General features: G+C 43.5%; 1 protein-coding gene across 4 annotated transcripts in view; it reads right to left on the bottom strand.

The window, feature by feature from the left end:
- The window catches only part of PACS2 (phosphofurin acidic cluster sorting protein 2), a 257,810-nt gene that overhangs the window by 36,267 nt on the left and 205,470 nt on the right, over window positions 1-16,073 (bottom strand). For all 4 annotated transcript variants that reach the window (XM_084854825.1, XM_084854822.1, XM_084854821.1 and 1 more), the window contains one exon: window positions 2,413-2,455. In XM_084854825.1, the coding sequence (XP_084710951.1) occupies window positions 2,413-2,455 (43 nt within the window). The remainder of the gene's footprint in view (window positions 1-2,412; window positions 2,456-16,073) is intronic.

Here is a 16,073-nt window from a genome sequence, read left to right as displayed (position 1 = left end):
ATTGTGGCCAATGTCCTTGTGTACAGAAACTTTTGGAAATGTAGGTACACCATTGTATTGAACTAGGACTGGAAAAACTCAGGTTAAATCTCCACTTATGAAACTCACTGGGTGACTGCACCAGTCGCTATTGTTCAGTCTAATCAGCCTCACAGGATGATAGAAGGGGTCTTAAAGCAGGGCCACTCCATCCATGCTCGCTCTCTCTCTCTCTCTCTCTGCCCTAGCTCCATTTAGCTCCTCCTCCTGAATTGTTTCCATTCCAGCTGGTCATTGTAAGAACTACTGTGTAACTTAAAGAACTGGTGTCTGAGTTTGCTTGTTTTTTATCTTTCCTCTTCACCCCGTTTTCCTTTTGCGTTGTATCTTTTAGACACTAAGCCTGCGGGCTTATTTTATTGAACTTGATCTTATGAAAGCTGCTCTGGAAGCCTTTCCGGCTCAGAAATAGGGTTAAAATGCTTTAAATAAATAAAATTGGCGGAGGTAACTGTAGAGCTCCATAGAGGAAGGGGGGATGTGTGTAATAAAATGTAATATTTTTATTGATTTGGATTTCTACACCGTCAGTGTTAAGAACTCAACGCACTGCATCGCTCACAGCAGTGTCTAGGGGAACATAGCTGATGGAAATGCTTTTTTTCTGGATAAAACAGTCTGTAGAATGGTGGTGGCTATATTGCTCAATTTGCAGCTACTTTTCCAGGGATTTGATTACAGCTTTTAATCAGTGCTCACATGATTGGAAAAAAGGCAGAGGGCCCTTAATGAAATCTACAAGCCCCACTTCCTGCCTGACCCATATCAATTTAGCCCCTCCCATTGGTCCTCACAAGCCATATCCCTTACTCCTACTTAACAGCACTGAAATGGGAAAGCTAATAGTGGAAGTAAATCCCCCTGTGTTCAATGGGCCTTAGGATTGTAACTTAAGTTTTGTATTTTTTGTGTGTGTATTTTTGTATGTTATTGACTGTAAGCCGCTTTGAGGGCTGTTGAGTACTGGAAAAATGGCTTATAAACGCTGTAATAATAATATATACATACAACAAACCAAAGCAAAATATTGTCTTCTTTCATTATCCTTGCCGTAAGCCACAGTCCTCTCTGATCATCCCCTTTTACCAGTCTCCAGGTCTGTTATGACTGCCAGTGGATATACTTAGTTAGGGTCTTTGCAAGGGAGGAGGAGGAGGATGGGGAGAACAGTAGATCTAGTTGGTTTCACCTCTGGTGACTAGCCCTTTGCCCCACTAGCCTCCATGGGCACCAGCTGCCCTTGCTCCAGCCCAGAGACACAGAATCTGTGTGAATCCTGATGGCCATTTCAGTTTGACTCTCCCTCCCCCTCCTCTCCTGCTCATCGTGCTGCTGGAGTTTAAGGATGTGCTCACCTTTGAGCCAGGATACTTTCCCAACATTGCCTTAGATATAAGGTTAATTTTAAAGCAGCTAGTAAGGCTGGGCCACTTGACTGGGAAGTTCCCTTAGCCAGCATACATAGGCTATGGGCCAAACTACACATCACACTAATTCTGCTAATGGGCGTGCAAATAGGAGAGTTTAACCTCTACTCCGCCTGCCATGGTCCCTACAAAAAGCACTCCTGAAGCTGCTGTATATGTCAGGATGGAAGCCTCCATTCACGGCTTCCCTCCCAATGCAAATACCAGCTTCAGAAGGGGGCATTTTTTGTTGAGACCATGGGGAGGGGGGAAGAAGGGTCAAGCACCTCCCTCCTCACCCTCACGGTCCTAATGCTGCTCCCCACCCTCATGGCTGCTATTAACATTACAAAAAGTGTGCACACTGTTTGCTTTCTCACAACTGACACCATGTCTAGCTTGACCCTGTAAGATAGCTGGGACCCTTGGGGTCTGGTAGGAGGCTCTGCTTGATAGGAGTGAGTGTCTGACCAGATCAAGAGCATGAGGGGCCTGGGGCAGGCAGGCATCTAGCTAGCTAAAGCAAGATCCTGTCTGGGGGCATAAGATGGCTTGCTCTGGACAGAGGGCCTCAATGGAGATCTGGAGACCAGACTGCCCTCCTCAGCCAGGCACATAACCACAGAAAGACATGGTGGAGAGATCCATGAAGGAGGACCCTGGGGGACGTCCTTGAATAGAAGTTGAGGGGTTCATAGAATCATAGAATAGTAGGGTTGGAAGGGGTCTACAAGGCCATCGAGTCCAACCCCCAATTGTTAAATCATGTAACTTTACTGGTCTGAAACAGTAGCTAAGAGGGCCACCACAAAAGGTAAGGAGGCAACTGTTGGTCCCCCTGTAATTCAAGCACAGGTTCTAGTTACTATGTTTTTTCTTTGTATTATGGTACACTTGCAAATGGCCCAGAAGTGCAGAGAAAGCCCTGCAAAATCATCCACATTCATACACAAATATTATTACTCACTCCAACAAAAGGGATGAACTTCTGGGCTGATTCTTCATCCGGGCTAAAAAAAATATCAGAGAGTCATAATCATTTTGAAAGTTAGAAGCAAGTCATTGTCTTAATGTTTCTATCACACATGCAGCAATAAGTAAAAATATGCAAGCATGGATTTCTCTATATGCCCAGAACATTTTCTGCTACAAAACCATGCAGAATAGAAATTAGTGAACACCCGCCACACGCACAAACACGTGCATGCATGCATGCGCACACACGAGCGCACACACATGCACACAGCAGACTTGCCCTTCCTCTGATCCTTGGGTCTTTAGAGGAACATGATTGGACACAGCAGAAATTACATATAAATAACTTCCCACTTCAGAGGTGACTAACAGTATGACTGTAGATTACTTACTAGGAGACTTGATGTTTTCTGCCTGCAATGCATGATTCAAAGCAGTTACCCTGCTAAGGTAAGAACTAAGCTAAGGACTATGGAATAGCTAAGATCTAAGGAACAGAGATCAGACACTGGGACAAAAGCACAGGAAAGCCTGACATATAGACAAAAGTAGCTGTTCCTGACATAGGATGCACAACATACAACTGAGATGTTCCACTAGCTGCAAAACCAAACAAAAATGCTCTACATAGTTGAAAGGATCCAAAAGTAATGTTAGTGTAGTATCTTTTTATTAGGACCAATTATTGGTGAGCAAGCTTTTGAGTTCCCCAGAACTCTTCCTCAGACTAGATGTAAAAAAAAAGAAAAAAAGGATGCATGTTTGGGGATATGATAGAATTTGTAGTCTGCAATTTGTAAGTCTTTAAGATGGAATGCAGAAAGCATTACACATACTTAATTAGGCTAGATTGTGTTAATTAAGCACAAGCCTAATGGGGAGAGCAATCCTATGGCTACTAGACACCATCTAGATTGCCATAGGATTTTTTGGTTTCTGGAGACTGAGGTTGTCTGATCTCAGTTTCCAGAAACCATGCTCCTTGCCCCCTCGTAGCTGGTGCAGAGGCCCAATTTCACGCCACCACTATCTCTGCACTCATATATGAAGGGAGAAAAGGGGGCGGTCCTGGAGGCGGGAGAGGAGAAGACCGTGGAAGCTACTTTAGACAGCTTCCTATCGGGTCTCCAGGCCCCTTCCCTCCCTGAAAATGTGCATCTAGCCACAAATGCAGGGTGGCTGGAGCACAGCGGAGAGGATCCCCTCCATGTTCCATCTGCCCTGTATAGGATAGTCAGTAGCCTCCAGATTTGGAGGCTGCCGACTATCTCAGCAGGATTGTGCCCTGCACAATGCCTCCTGCACAAATTACATACTGTGGGGCTTTACTGTCATGCCCTCAAATATGAGTCCCCCTTTTGTTTACATCTAGTCCAGGGATGGACAGCTTGTGACCCTCCAGATGTTTTGGCCTTCAACTCCCATCAGACTAGCCAACATAGCCAATGGTAAGGGATGATGGGAGTTGTAAGCCAACACATCTGGAGGGCCATAAATTGTCCACCCCAGTCTAACATGAAGAATTCTGGGAAACTCAAAACCTTGTTTACTGCTTTGTGATGTTCTAATTGATCCTAATAAAAATATATTACTGTACTTTTGCTTTTGGATTTTGTTTAATGGACCAAGACAGCTACTTGCATTTTTTTACAATTAAAAAACCACTTCAGCTTTTCCAGCTCTGTCACAGCACAGAAATCAAAATGGAGAAAAGCCTAATTTCTTGTAGTTGGCCATTAATTTCTCACACAAGGTACCTTTTCCAAGCTTTGCACCCTGAGAACAGTCAAAAAGGATTTCAAGTAGCGACACAGCAGAAGAAGTGCTACAACACATGCTGCTTTTATAGCTTCAAAGTTTCATGTAGCTCACTTGCAGCTTTTTTCATTTCCTAAGGTCCTGAGGGCTGGATTGCCTCCAAGGTCCAATCTGGAAGGCTGGATGACATCAGGGTGTGGACCCTTCCCCCAGAGGCCTACCCCTAAAGCCTCACCCCCTCACATCACCCAACCTGAGGGCCTTAACAGTGTTAGCATATGTGGAACGTAATGGCTGTTAAGCAAACGCACTGCAACTGTACAGTGCAAGAAGACTCTGCGATTTAAAGCAGATCTCCAACTCCGTAAGCGTACACAACTGCTTTGGAAGGCACTGGCTCGAGTGTCTTCTTTAGTTTCCTTCCTTTGTTGAACTTTCTGTACCACAATGAAAAAAATATATGCACAACAGTCTTGGACTCTCTTCTGACACTCCAGAAAGCTGAAAGGAACAAGGAGAACCCTCTCCTACCAATACAAGCATAATCAAACCAAACCAATAAAGTGGCCCAGACCCCCAAGCCCTGTTAACATTCCTGGAACTCTATAGCATGTTCTGCTCGGTACATGTCTTGTTTCTGCAGTAAGGATGTTATAAAGAAGAGTTCCAGCTGGTTCTCTGCCATAGGCACATTCGCACACCCAGAACAGCAAGGATGTTGTGGTTCAGATACTTCTGCAGTTGGATTCATTGCTAGTGTCATTCTGGGCAGCAAGAAACCACTTGAGCCTATATTTGATATATATTATTTTTGTATATTATTTTTTCTTAACCAATCTGAAGTGATTAAGGAACTGTCCTGCTTCAGTGCAGCTGGGAACGTTCAAGGATTCTTCTGTGGTCTCAAGCTACAATTGCCAAAAGTTGTCTATGTCTTGCATCTGGTTCACACGCACAGCTATCAAACCCATTCCAACTAGTCCTGGAGTTTTTTCCTCGGGGCTCTGCAATTCCATTCCATTAGTGCTGGTTTAAGGTTTCAGAGACATTTGGAAATCCCTGTTCACACTTATCAACACAACAGTCTCGGTGGTACTTCAGAGAAAGGTACATTTCTTCTTTGCCACATCATACCAGACATAAAGGGGGCAGGGGGTGGGGGATGGAGACAGCCACTGAAGGAGAGCCTGGGAAGGAAACACGAGCAAATTTCACATGTAACCTCCATATAAATGACAACAAGAGCACCAGATGCCTCTGGCACAAGTGATGCTCAACATGCACCACAGTGTAAATCCAAAGCACAAATACAGAGAACCTACTACAGCCATAGAAAAATCCAAAGACAAAAAAGATAGTTGTGCAAGTAGATATGGTTCCCAATGTGTTTCAAAGAACCTGGGGCTGGGGAATGCTGGGAGTTGTAGGGTTTTATTTATTTTATTTGCATTTTATTTATTTCATTTCTATACCACCCAATAGCAGAAGCTCTCTTTTTCAGTAAACATGCATAGGATTACACCTATTAAAAAATTCATTAGGAAAGACCATTCCAAACAAAGTCTTTATAAGCATCTAGTGTCAGGATTTACATCATGAGAAACGCCGGGTTGGATGAACCACAGGTCGGAATTAAGATTGCCGGGAGAATTATCAACAACCTCAGATATGCAGACGATACCACCCTAATGGCAGAAAGCAAGAGGACTGAAAGAGCCTGTTGTTGAGGGTGAAAGTGGAGAGTGCAAAAGCTGGTTTGAAACTCAACATTAAAAAAACTAAAATCATGACATCAGGCCCCATCACTTCCTGGCATAGAGAAGAGGAAGAAATGGAAGCAGTGACAGATTTTATTTTCTTGGGCTCCAAGATCACCGCAGACGGTGACTGTAGCCATGCAATTAAAAGACGCTTGCTCCTTGGGAGGAAAGCTATGGCACACCTAGACAGCATAGTCAGAAGCAGAGACATCACCTTGCCGACAAAGGTCCATATAATCAAAGCTATGGTTTTCCCAGTAGCAATGTACGGCTGTGAGAGCTGGACTATAAGGAAGGCTGAGTGCCGAGGAATCAATGCTTTCGAACTGTGGTGCTGGAGAAGACTCTTACGAGTCCCCTGGACTGCAAGGAGGTCAAATCAGTCCATCCTAAAGGAAATCAACCCTGAGTGCTCATTGGAAGGACAGATACTGTAGCTGAATCTCAAATATTTTGGCCACCTAATGCGAAGAGAAAATTCTCTGGAAAAGACCCTGATGCTGGGAAAGACTGAAGGCAAAAGGAGAAAGGGACGGCAGAGGATGAGATGGCTAGATAGCATCACTGATGCAATGAATATGGACTTGAGCACGCTCCGGGAGAGAGCACAGGACAGGAAGGCCTGGCGTGCTATGGTCCATGGGGTCACGAAGAGTCGGACACGACTGAACGACTGAACAACAACAACAACAACAACAACAAAGTGTCAGGATTGCAAGTTGCTTTTGGGGTGGTTTTGATAAAATATATTGCATTTAATGGCCTCTGAACAGGATCAGCAAGTTGTCTATGAGGCATAATTCCTGCCTGGTCTGGTGTTATATATATATGATGTAACAAGTTTATTTAACCCAGCAGCTACTATTGTTATAAACTGTTTCATGTCTTGATGGAGTAATATAATGGCCTCTATGACTGTACTGTCTTTAGGTCTTTTCCTGGCTTTGACATTATTATAATTTGGGACTCTCTCCATATTTTAGGAATTGGCTCTCCCCTTAAAATGTTATTGAATAAGGTCCTTAAATGTGATGTCAATTGCTCCTTAAATTTTTTTTATAGAATTCACCCATAAGGCTGTCAGGTGATTTGTTACATTTAAGTTTAGTAATGACCTGTTGGATATCTTCTGATATTTAGTTATTTAGCTATTCACTGTGCCCCTTAGCACAGTATTAGTTTGATTCCTGTTTTGTCTAAATGCATTCCTGTTTCCCCTGCAGATAGATCCTTTGATGTATACAATTTCTTATAGAATTTGGCAAAAATTTGACTAATTCCATTATTGTCATACATTTCCTTTTTTGTTTTGAATTGCTACTATTTTGCTTCAAGCTATTTTTTCTACAGGGCATTGTCCTGCTATGGGTGGGTTGCTATGACTCAGCCCTATGACAAACTAGGGGCAAATCTGTTTAGCAAAGTCAGCAAGCAAAAGTTCAAGAGCACAGTAGTACCAGTTCAGCAAGAAGGGCAAGTCAAAAGCAGGGTCTTATCAAAAGTCCAGCAGTCAGCAGCATGAGAGATTGGTCCAAGGAATAGCAAGTCAATGAAAGCCTGGCCCCCACTTGTGGGAGGCAGCAGAAGGGAGAGCTGCAGAGCTTGTAAGCAAGATCACATGCATCCTTACAAGGGACAGAGCAGGCTCTGCCCAAGAGTGGGCAGCCATCATCAAACCACAGGAAAACAAAATATGTGAAATAGCCTCCAGTTAGAGGACGATGCCTCTACAGCTAATGAAAAAGCAGAAACAGGTATAGTGCATGGGGAAAAATAAAAAAATACCTCAAACCACCCAAGACTAGAAACAAAGGCTAGAGGATTTGGAAGGCAGAAGCCATCACATGAATTTTAGGCCAAATGGGGTTCTGGAGTCAGAAAAGGGTAATAACATTCCAGAGTCCCCAGTGAATTAGCTAAATGAATTGCTCCCAGATATGCAACTTGCAGTAACAAATATAGAAAGATCCACTGTGTGCTGAGACCAAAAACTCAAGATCACTCTTAACCCAAGAATATTAACCCAGGCTTTCATTGACTTGCTACAAGTGGGATAACCCAGGCTTTCATTGACTTGCTACGAGTGGGGGCCAGGCTTTCTTTTAACAACCTACGATCATGCTGTTTGTAGGCTGTTAGTATGACGTCCAAACCTGGACACTCTGGGCAGTTCAAGGGTTAAACAACTCAGAGGTAATGCAACAACAAATCATGCTTGTAGGTTGTTAACGGAAAGCGGAAGTTAGGAGCATGCCAAAGGCAGCACACTTGCTCACTCTGCTAGATTTTGGGAATTTGTGGGTTAATAAACCCATGACTGCTGTTATGTGTGAACTGGGTCAGTGTCTACTCTGAAATTTTGTCGAGTCAAATAGGAGGAGGAGCCTTGTGTGGCGCAGAGTGGTAGGCGGCAGTAATGCAACCGAAACTCTCCCCACAACCTGAGTTCAATCCCAGTGGAAGCTGGTTTTCAGGTAGCCGGCTCAGGTCGACTCAGTCCTCCATCCTCCCGAGGTCGGTAAAATGAGTACCCAGCTTGCTGGGGGAAAGGTAGTTAGGACTGGGGAAGGCAATGGCAAACCACCCCGCTATACAGTCTGCCAGGAAAACACGGAGGAAAATCGGTGTCCCTCTAGGGGTCAGTAATGACTCGGTGCTTGCACAAAAGGAACATTTCCTTTCCTTTCCAAATAGGAGGAGCAACCTGCTTCCTGGCCTATGCCAGGTATCAGTTGTTGTTGTTGTTGTTCAGTTGTTCAGTCGTGTCCAACTCTTCGTGACCCCATGTACCACAGCACACCAGGCCTTCCTGTCCTGCGCTCTCTCCCGGAGTGTGCTCAAGTCCATATTAATTGTATCGGTGATGCTATCTAGCCATCTCATCCTCTGCCGTCCCCTTCTCCTTTTGCCTTCAATCTTTCCCAGCATCAGGGTCTTTTCCAGGGAGTTTTCTCTTCGCATTAGGTGGCCAAAATATTTGAGATTCACCTTCAGTATCTGTCCTTCCAATGAGCACTCAGGGTTGATTTCCTTTAGGATTGACTGATTTGACCTCCTTGCAGTCCAAGGGACTCGTAAGAGTCTTCTCCAGCACCACAGTTCGAAAGCATTGATTCTTTGGCGTTCAGCCTTCCTTACAGTCCAGCTCTCACAGCCATATGTTGCTACTGGGAAAACCATAGCTTTGATTATATGAACCTTTGTCGACAAGGCGATGTCTCTGCTTCTGACTATGCTGTCTAGGTGTGCCATAGCTGTCCTCCCAAGGAGCAAGCGTCTTTTAATTTCATGGCTACAGTCACCGTCTGCGGTGATCTTGGAGCCCAAGAAAATAAAATCTGTCACTGCTTCCATTTCTTCCCCTTCCATATGCCAGGAAGTGATGGGGCCAGATGCCATGATCTTCGTTTTTTTAATGTTGAGTTTCAAACCAGCTTTTGCACTCTCCACTTTCAACCTCAACAAGAGGCTCTTTCGATCCTCTTCGCTTTCTGCCATTAGGGTGGTATCATCTGCGTATCTGAGGTTGTTGATAATTCTCCCGGCAATCTTAATTCCGACCTGTGATTCATCCAACCCGGCGTTTCTCATGATGTACTCTGCATATAAGTTAAATAAGCAGGGCGACAATATACAGCCTTGTCGTACTCCTTTCCCAGTTTTGAACCAATTGGTTGTTCCATGTCCGGTTCTTACTATTGCTTCTTGACCATCATACAGGTTTCTCAGGAGACAGGTAAGGTGGTCTGGTACTCCCATCTCTTTAAGAATTTGCCACAGTTTGTTGTGATCCACACAATCAAAGGCTTTAGCGTAGTCAATGAAGCAGAAATAGACGTTTTTCTGGAATTCTCTTGCTTTCTCCATGATCCAGCGAATGTTGGCGATTTGATCTCTAGTTCCACTACCTCTTTGAAACCCAGCTTGTACTTCCGGTAGTTCTCAGTTCACATACTGCTGAAGCCTAGCTTGTAGGATTTTGAGCATAACTTTGCTGGCATATGAAATGAGCGCAATTGTACATTAGTTTGAACACTCTTTGGCGTTGCCCTTCTTTGGAACTGGAATGTAAACTGACCTTTTCCAGTCTTGTGGCCATTGTTGAGTGTTCCAAATTTGTTGGCATATTGAGTGCAGCACTTTAACAGCATCATCTTTAGGATCTTAAATAGCTCAGCTGGATTACTGTCATCTCCGCTAGCTTTGTTGTTACTAATGCTTCCTAAGGCCCACTTGACTTCACTTTCTAGGATGTCCGGCTCAAGTTCAGTGACCGCACTATCATGGCTATCAGGGACATTCAGATCTTTCCTGTATAGTTCTTCTGTCTATTCTTGCCACCTCTTCTTAATCTCATCTGCTTCTGTTAGGTCCCTGCCTTCTTTGTCCTTTATCATGCCCGTCTTTGCACAAAATGTTCCCTTGATATCTCCAATTTTCTTGAAGAGATCGCTAGTCTTTCCCATTCTATTGTTTTCTTCAATTTCTTTGCATTGTTCATTTAAGAAGGCCTTCTTGTCTCTCCTTGCTATTCTCTGGAGCTCTGCATTCAGTTGGGTATATCTTCCCCTTTCTCCCTTGCTTTACGCTTCCCTTCTTTCCTCAGCTACTTGTAAAGCCTCATCAGACAGCCACTTTGCTTTCTTGCATTTCTTTTTCTTTGGGGTGGATTGAGTTGCTGCCTCCTGAACAACGTTACGGACCTCTGTCCATAGTTCCTCAGGCACTCTGTCTATCAGGTCTAATCCCTGAAATCTATTCCTCACCTCCACTGTATATTCATCAGGGATATGATTTAGGTCATACCTGAATGGTTTAGTGGTTTTCCCTACGTTCTTCAATTTCAGCCGAAATTTTGCAAGAAGCAGCTCATGATCTGAGCCACAGTCAGTTCCAGGTCTTGTTTTTACTGACTGTATAGAGCTTCTCCATCTTTGGCTGCAAAGGACATAATCCATCTGATTTCGATATTGTCCATCTGGTGATGTCCATGTGTAGAGTCGTCTCTCGTGCTGTTGGAAAAGAGTGTTTGCTATGATCAGCGTGTTCTCTTGGCAAAATTCGATTAGCCTTTTTCCTGCTTCATTTTGTACACCAAGGCCATGCTTGCCTGTTATCCCGGTGATTTCTTGACTTCCTACTTTAGCATTCCAATCCCCTGTGATGAAGAGGACATCTTTTTTTGGTGTTAGTTCTAGAAGGTGTAGTACATCTTCACAGAACCGATCAACCGCAGCTTCTTCGGCATCAGTGGTTGGGGCATAGACTTGAATTACTGTGATGTTGAATGGTTTGCCTTGGATTCGTACTGAGATCATTCTGTCGTTTTTGAGATTGTACCCCACTACTGCTTTTCCCACCCTTTTGTTGACTATGAGTGCTACTCCATTTCTTCTAAGGGATTCTTGCCCACAATAGTAGATATAATGGTCACCTGAATTAAATTTGCCCATGCTTGTCCATTTTAGTTCACTGATTCCCAAGATGTCGATGTTCAATCTTGCCATCTCATGTTTGACCACCTCCAGCTTATCTTGATTCATTGTTCTTACATTCCAGGTTCCTTAACAATATCGTTCTTTACAGCACTGGATTTTCTTTTCACCACCAGACACATCCACAGCTGAGTGTCCTTTCGGGTTTGGCCCAGCCGCTTCACTCTTTCTGGTGCTACTTGGAAATTCCCTCTGCTCTTCCCCAGTAGTATATTGGACACCTTCCAACCTATGGGGCTCATCTTCCGGCGTCATATCTTTTAGCCTTGTGATACGTTCCATGGGGTTTTCTTGGCAAGAATACTGGAGTGGGTAGCCATTTCCTTCTCCAGTGGACCACATTTTGTCAGAACTCTCTGCCATGACCTGTCCGTCTTGGGTGGCCCTGCACGGCATAGCTTATGGCTTCACTGAGTTACACAAGCCCCTTCGCCACAACAAGACAGTGATCCATGAAGGAGCACGTATCAGTTACTAGACCAAATTTATTAGGTGCCAGAGGCTCCTGTTTTTTTTTTATCCTTGCACAAGCAGACTACTCCCTGGGGGGCAAAATGCAGCATACAGATCTTGAAATCAATGAGAGTTCAGTCCACAACTGTGCACTGAATTGCACCCTTATTTATTTTTTTTACAATTGGAGACGGCATTTCTGCCTTGGCTTCAAATGCCCATAAACCCAATCAAGGTTCAGAGCCATGTTAGTCTATAGTTGTTAATCTAAATAGGGAAGACTTAGTCTTTGCAGCACCTTGAAGAGTAACATATTTAATTTTAAGAGAATACAGTTCCCTTCATGGGAATCTGAAAAGGACTGAACACAAGCAAGCAGATATGGACAGTTGTTTGGATTTTAAGAGGTTCATCTTGTTGAGATTAAATACCAGAACGAATTTTCCAGAAACCATTCTTCCCCAAACACCTATACTCATAAGCATATACTCTCACACAGCCTGAATGAAGCCTCTACACAATACACAACCCACAAGCAGTGCATGCACCCATGTATTTATTTATTTTGCCATGAGCAACAATGCAGAAGGAAGGAAGGGAGCAGAAACTGGAATCAGTTAGTATCATGGAAATTGTCAGGAAACAATTTGGAAAAGAGTTCTCACACAGTGGGTTCTAAAGAGTTCTAAACATGTTCCTCTTTTTCAAATCCTCAGATCACTAGAGATTAATGCTGGAATGCAAAGAACAATATTGAAGACCGACAGACACTTCATATACTTATGAAGGCCCCTGTAGTTCTGAAGCCTTTGGCAGCATAAGAAGGTAGAAAAGCTCCAAGTGTAGAGGAAAGGTCAAAAGCCAGGTTAAAGTGCTCATAAAGGAGGTCAGCTGATATGTAGCAGTCACCTGAGGCAGAATGCAAAGTCCTTTAGGGTCATTCCTAACATTCTTCGAAATGTCTATGTTCGTCTTTCTGTTAACTTTTATAAAAGGGAATACATAATCTAAGGATACAAACAAATGCATCACTGAGGGTGTATTGCCCCTTATCTTCTGCAGTGAGGAGATGCTTCAAGTTTTTTAGTTCTGCAGATTTGCAAATGTATGAACAGCCATTTTTATTTTTTAATGTGAAGCAATCCAAATACTAGAGTTTTACATGAATACACAAATCGTTCTTAGAAATACGTGAACCATTACTTGTAGCGATTAGCTTCACACACATAGATGCCCCTTCCAAGTATTGTTATCTGGAACTGTTGTTCTTTGAGAGTGACCCAGACATAGCCACATGTAGGACACGCTCATAAGTGACATTTCTATAGAAAGCAATGATGGTTAGATCTCGAAAATAGGAGGCCTCCTCCCAAACACTAGGCTAGCATGGGGTACATGTGGCCCTCCAGATGTTGTTGGACTGCAACTCCCATCATCCCTCACCATTGACAATGTTGGCTAGGGCTGATAGGAGTTGCAATCCAACAACATCTGGAGGGCCATACGTTCCCCACCCCTGCACTAGCAAGATGCCTCATCAGTGGCTCAGTGCTCCACCACCCTCAGTTTGAAGTAACTAACTTAAGAAAAAGTACAAATGTACAGATTTAGAGCAGAGACCTATGACTGTGTGGACCACTCTTGGAGGAGAAGGTGGTGGAAAACAGGAACAATAAGAAACTGTTTTCTTCAACAAACATCCAGAAAGAGTCCTTCTTATGGGTGACTAGCGATTGTCCACTGGATGGTGGGGAGGAAAATGAGATGGAGGCAGGTGAGGACAACACCAACCACTTGCTCCTGATCCAACTGGACTGTCCCCCCCTCCACTACAAGGCCATGTACAACAAACTGCCTTCCAGGAAAGAATCCAGGAGAGAAAAGCACGCAGATGAAACCATTACCAGACAGCTGCCCCTGTTCCATATGGCTAGCTTGGCTTTGTTTTGTTTTAAGTCTATTGTTTGTAATGTATCCATTGCAATTTATAAATGTTCTGAACCACTCTGAGGACCTTTAGTTGAAAAGTGGGATATAATCCACAAAATAAATATATAGTCAATAAAAACTTGGTCTTTAAAAATAGAGATGCTAAAATAGAAATAGATTATTAGATATAAAATTATCTCAGTCAGAGGTGCTTCTTCTTGATTATTCTCAAAGTTTCAGTATATAAAGAACACCAAGAACTCATCTTACATCCTTTGACAACTGCTAGAATATCTATGGCTAAGAAATGGAAAACTGAACAGCTGCCATGACAATTAGAATGGCTGATGCAAATAATTTACAAGATAGACGTACTACCCCAGAATATAGCCCAAAATTGAGATTATATATGATAACCTGAATTATATTCATAAGAAAACAGGATGTCTTGCTAGATGAGAACAAAGGTCCACCTAGTCCAGAATCCTGTTCTAACACACCATGCATAATTTTATATAACTGAATCATGGTCCCCCTAGGATGCAATCCTATGCATGTTTAGACAGAAAAAAGTCCTACAACTCCCAGCATCGATCCAGCCAGCCATGCTGGCTTGGGCATGCTCAGAATTGTAGGACTTTTTTCTGTCTAAACATGCAAAGGATTGTGCCCTTAGTCACCTATATACTAAATTAAAAAGTGCAAGACTGGAAAAGGTCAGTTTACATTCCAGTTCCAAAGAAGGGCAATGCCAAAGAGTGTTCAAACTAATGTACAATTGTGCTCATTTCACAGGCCAGCAAGGTGATGCTCAAAATCTTACAAGCTAGGCTTCAGCAGTATGTGAACCGAGAACTACCGGAAGTACAAGCTGGGTTTCAAAGAGGTAGTGGAACTAGAGATCAAATCACCAACATTTGCTGGATCATGGAGAAAGCAAGAGAATTCCAGAAAAACGTCTATTTCTGCTTCATTGACTACGCTAAAGCCTTTGATTGTGTGGATCACAACAAACTGTGGCAAATTCTTAAAGAGATGGGAGTACCAGACCACCTTACCTGTCTCCTGAGAAACCTGTATGAGGGACAAGAAGCAACAGTAAGAACCGGACATGGAACAACCAATTGGTTCAAAACTGGGAAAGGAGTACGACAAGGCTGTATATTGTCGCCCTGCTTATTTAACTTATATGCAGAGTACATCATGAGAAACGCCGGGTTGGATGAATCACAGGTCGGAATTAAGATTGCCGGGAGAATTATCAACAACCTCAGATACGCAGACGATACCACCCTAATGGCAGAAAGCGAAGAGGATCGAAACAGCCTCTTGTTGAGGGTGAAAGTGGAGAGTGCAAAAGCTGGTTTGAAACTCAACATTAAAAAAATGAAGATCATGGCATCTGGCCCCATCACTTCCTGGCATATGGAAGGGGAAGAAATGGAAGCAGTGACAGATTTTATTTTCTTGGGCTCCAAGATCACCGCAGATGGTGACTGTAGCCATGAAATTAAAAGACGCTTGCTCCTTGGGAGGAAAGCTATGGCAAACCTAGGCAGCATAGTAAGAAGCAGAGACATCACCTTGCCAACAAAGGTCCGTCTAATCAAAGCTATGGTTTTCCCAGTAGTAACGTATGGTTGTGAGAGCTGGACTATAAGGAAGGCTGAGCGCCGAAGAATTGATGCTTTCGAACTGTGGTGCTGGAGAAGACTCTTACGAGTCCCCTGGACTGCAAGGAGGTCAAATCAGTCAGTCCTAAAGGAAATCAACCCTGACTGCTCATTGGAAGGACAGATACTGAAGGTGAATCTCAAATATTTTGGCCACCAAATCGAAGAGAAAACTCCCTGGAAAAGACCCTGATGCTGGGAAACATTGAAGGCAAAAGGAGAAGGGGACAGCAGAGGATGAGATGGCTAGACAGCATCACCGATACAATGAATATGAACTTGAGCACACTCTGGGAGAGAGCGGAGGACAGGAAGGCCTGGCGTGCTATGGTCCATGGGGTCACGAAGAGTTGGACACGACTTAATGACTGAACAACAACAAAACTCTCTAACCTTTCCTCACAATGAAGGTGCTCCAGTCATGATGGCTGCCCTTATTCAAGCTCTACAATGTTCTTATTGCAATGGGGCACCCAGAAGTGCACTCTGTATTCCAAATGCAGTTGTATGATAGCTTTGTATGTAGGAACTTGCCTTTTTACTGCAATGTTCCATGCATATTTCTGTCCTGGAAGCCCTGTATAG

The sequence above is a fragment of the Heloderma suspectum genome, chromosome 4, assembly GCF_057233095.1.
Source record: "Heloderma suspectum isolate Gila_16-S chromosome 4, 16-S_ref, whole genome shotgun sequence".
Taxonomy (NCBI): Eukaryota; Metazoa; Chordata; class Lepidosauria; order Squamata; family Helodermatidae; genus Heloderma; species Heloderma suspectum.
The sequence above is the reverse complement of the archived record's forward strand: the minus strand, read 5'-3'. Positions and strand labels throughout refer to the sequence as shown.